The sequence below is a fragment of the Acyrthosiphon pisum genome, chromosome X (assembly GCF_005508785.2).
Source record: "Acyrthosiphon pisum isolate AL4f chromosome X, pea_aphid_22Mar2018_4r6ur, whole genome shotgun sequence".
Lineage (NCBI taxonomy): Eukaryota > Metazoa > Arthropoda > Insecta > Hemiptera > Aphididae > Acyrthosiphon > Acyrthosiphon pisum.
In genome coordinates this window covers 131,474,041-131,477,930 of record NC_042493.1, presented here as the reverse complement: position 1 = coordinate 131,477,930, position 3,890 = coordinate 131,474,041, and the positions used below count along the sequence as shown (strand labels likewise).

Below are 3,890 nucleotides of genomic sequence, written 5' to 3'. Positions count from 1 at the left end.
GGGCGGCTAAAAAATGCGTTATCATTAGGTATTTTTCAAAAGCACCCCATAGTATTACCAAAGGATTCCGCATATACTAATTTGTTGTTTCAACGGGAGCATGAGCAGTTATTACATGGGGGCTCGCAAGCAATGTTGGCGTCGATTCGACTACAATATTGGCCACTTAATGCAAGGAACATAGCTCGAAATACAGTGCATCGCTGCGTGAAATGTTTTCGAATGAAACCTACCGTGGTGCAACCGATCATGGGCAATTTACCTAGAGATCGTGTAGAAGCCCAATCTCGTGCATTTAAAATCTGCGGTGTCGATTTCGCGGGCCCTATAATGGTAAAACAAAGTTTAAGGCGAAATGCACCCGCGACAAAAGGATATGCCTGTATATTTGTATGTTTTGCAACTAAGGCGGTGCATATTGAGGTCGTTATAGATTTGAGCACTAAGTCATTTTTAAATGCGTTGAGCCGATTTTTTGATCGCAGAGGTAAATGTGCTACGATTTATTCTGACAATGCTACAAACTTCGTAGGAGCAAACAGGTATTTAAAGGAAGTATATCAACTTTTTCAAGTTCAAAAGCATCAAGAAATCATTAAATCTGGTTTGGCTAAAATAGGAGTACAATGGAAATTTATTCCCCCCAGGTCACCTCATTTTGGGGGATTATGGGAGGCCGCGGTTAAGTCAATGAAGTCATTATTGCGAAGTGTACTATGCGAATCATATTTGACGTACGAAGAGTTGTGCACTATACTCACTAGGGTAGAAGCGTGTTTGAATTCTCGGCCTTTAACGGCTTTGTCCTCTGATCCTTCCGATTTATTATATATCACTCCAGCTCATTTCCTAATCGGAGACTCCCTAATGTCCATACCGGAGCGGGATGAAACAAATACGCCGGTAAACCGGTTAGACCGTTGGCGTCGCGTTCAACAATTTTCACAGATTTTGTGGAAACGTTGGAGTCGAGAGTATTTGCATCAATTGCAAGAGAGGTCAAAATGGGCTAGTGAAAAGGGACCCAAAGTGGATGTCGGCAGTGTAGTTTTAATTAGTGAAGATAATCTGCCACCCTTACGGTGGAAAATCGGACGAGTGAGAGAGGTGACACGTGGAAATGACAACATCATTCGTACCGCGGTAGTCAAAACGGCTGATGGTGAGTTAACCCGGGCAGTGCGTAAGCTGTGTCCACTACCATTCGAAGGCAATGATGGTTAAATCAAAGGCCAAAATAAATTAATTCTTGTAATAAAATTTTTTTTTTTTTTTTGATATGAATTATTTGTATGATTTTTATTCGTATTCTTATTAATATGTAACAACAATAGATTTTTTGTGATACTTATTATTATTCATTAGGTTACATTATTATGTTATTATTAGTCATGTATTATAATTATTGTTGGTTGAAAAATATTTCAAGGCGGGCGGCATGTCGCGTATCGGTTGAAATGTTATCGACTATCGAGTAATAATCGGAATGATAATATTGTTATCGGCTAGTGAGGCCGACGGGTTTGCCCTCGATCAATTTTGTATTGTATATAATTTAGTCGTCGTCGAAAAAGAGCGAACGTGACATGTCGGCTCCGCATTATTATAGTAAAAATAAAAGTATTTTATACTCTATTTGCTCAATTTCTTATAAATTATTAATTAAAATAATAGTCTAATCAACCTGAGTATCCGAAATAACCAGTAAAGGAAACTTACAGTCCACTCCGCAACAGAAATAATGCTTCGATTTTCAACTACAGTATCTTGTTCAATCAGAAAATGTATATCGTTGGTGCGTTGGGGAGTTCAAAATTTAAAATTCCATGTAATTTTCAAAAGCGCCAAGAAAAACCAAAGAAAAATTAAGGAAAAACGGGAATTTTTACGCAAAATCGATTTTTCACAAAATTGTATTTGGTTTTTGGTGTAACTTTAAAACAAATTACCGTAGATACATGAAATTTTCAATGGTTGTTTATATTTCCATTTTCTATACACGATAAAATTTTCAAAATATTTTGACTTATTTTGAGCTCTTTACGGACATTTTCATTTTCCATTTTTTTTTAGTTTTTTTTCTAAAAATATCAATAAAATTTTATTTGTTGGATAAAAAAGCTTGAAAATTTAATAGAAGGCTCCTAGTATATTGTTTCAAAGGCAGATGAAAAATATTAAAAATCGTTAGTCACAGTTTTTTTTTATAAGCATTTAAAGTTCAAAAAATGACAAAATATGGAAAAATCACGAAAATTTGCAAATTATTTCGAGTTAGAAATTCATAAAAATTTTTCTTTTTAAATCTAAGTTATGGAAAATGTAATACAAGATTCCTTATAAGATTATCTACTTTTCTCAAACAAAAAATATCTATAAGAAAGTCAAATTAAATTTTTATGATCGTTTGAAATTAAAATTTTTACAACATTGAATATTCACTCGATTTCTCATGTAGCGATTTCCTTATTTTGATGTAATTCAAAAACGAACAACTGCAGATACATGAAAATTTTACTGAATGTTTAATTAACATTTCCTATACACCATACAAATTTGAAAATATTTTGACTCTTTTTGAGCTGTTTACGGACATTTTCAGTTTTCAATTTTTTTAGTTTTTTTTTCTATAAATATCAATAAAGTTTTATCTGTTGGGCCAAAAAGTGAATAAATTTAATACAAAGCTCCTGATATATTGTTACAATATCAGTTGAAAAATATTAAAAATACATAGGCACAATTTTTTTTTTTTAAGCATTTGAAGTTAAAATGTTGACAAAATTTATCAAATTTAAAATTGAATAATTATTTTGTAGTTAAAAATTTATGAAATGTTCAACGTTTATATCTAAGGATTGAAAATTTAAAACATGATTCCACGTAAATATTTAATTCTGTTGCCAAAAATTCTAAGAAATACATAAGCACAGTTTATTTTTATAGTCATTTTAAGTTCAAATTTGGACGAAATTACATATTAAAAAACCTGGAATAAATATTTTATTTATTTTGTTGTGATTGTAATTATTGTATAATATTATTTGTGGGTACTTGAAACTTTTAAAGTATACTATTATATGATTAATTTGGAATTTATTATTAATACCTATTATAGGTCAATTTTTTTTTAATACTATAGATAAGTATACCTACCTATAATAGGTATGTCTAATACCTAGACTGACAAACAGTCTCCGCTCAGAATCGTTTTTCTTATACAGTGGTATTATATCATTGAATTCAAATTTAATACTATCCATTATACAGTGACCCACTTGTAACCTACTGTACAGCAGAGCGACATCCACTTACCCACCTTTTTTTAGTCGGAGCTCTCTTACAAGAAAAATCCTCACGCTCTCTAGAATAAAGTATTCTAAATCTGGTTCACAAGCATAAAAAAAAACAAAATACTGTTATTACAATGCTTTGTCATTTTTAACAGCGACATTTACAGTTCGACAGTTAGTTTAGCCTACTTTAGTTACAATACTATATAATACCTATTAATTTACTTATTATACATAATTTATTTTAAGACTATACTATACTATATTATATACATGATTAAATGTTCTAAATGTTCTAAATGCTTTGACTTAATTTGAGCTTTCTATACATGAGAAATATTCAATATTTTTTTTAAGTAGTTGAGTCACAATTTTTACATTACAGTGACCTACTTGTAACCTAATGTACAGCAGAACGACACCCACTTGCACACCTTTTTCTATATTAACTAACTTAATAAATTTAAAAAAATAATTAACTTGCCCAGCCTTGGAAGTTGTAGACTAATATTGTTGTAGAGGTTTATATTAAAATATGCAGGGTATATACTATTATTTAAATTTATATGATTAATTTTTATCAATGTTTTGTTGATC

General features: G+C 31.0%; 1 protein-coding gene across 1 annotated transcript; it reads left to right on the top strand.

Annotated features, from left to right (window-relative positions):
• Nucleotides 1-132: 132 nt before the first annotated feature.
• Nucleotides 133-1,224, top strand: LOC107884242. Its single transcript, XM_029485521.1, has one exon. It carries the CDS (start codon nucleotides 133-135, stop codon nucleotides 1,222-1,224), a length of 1,092 nt encoding a protein of 363 aa, XP_029341381.1.
• Nucleotides 1,225-3,890: the final 2,666 nt, after the last annotated feature.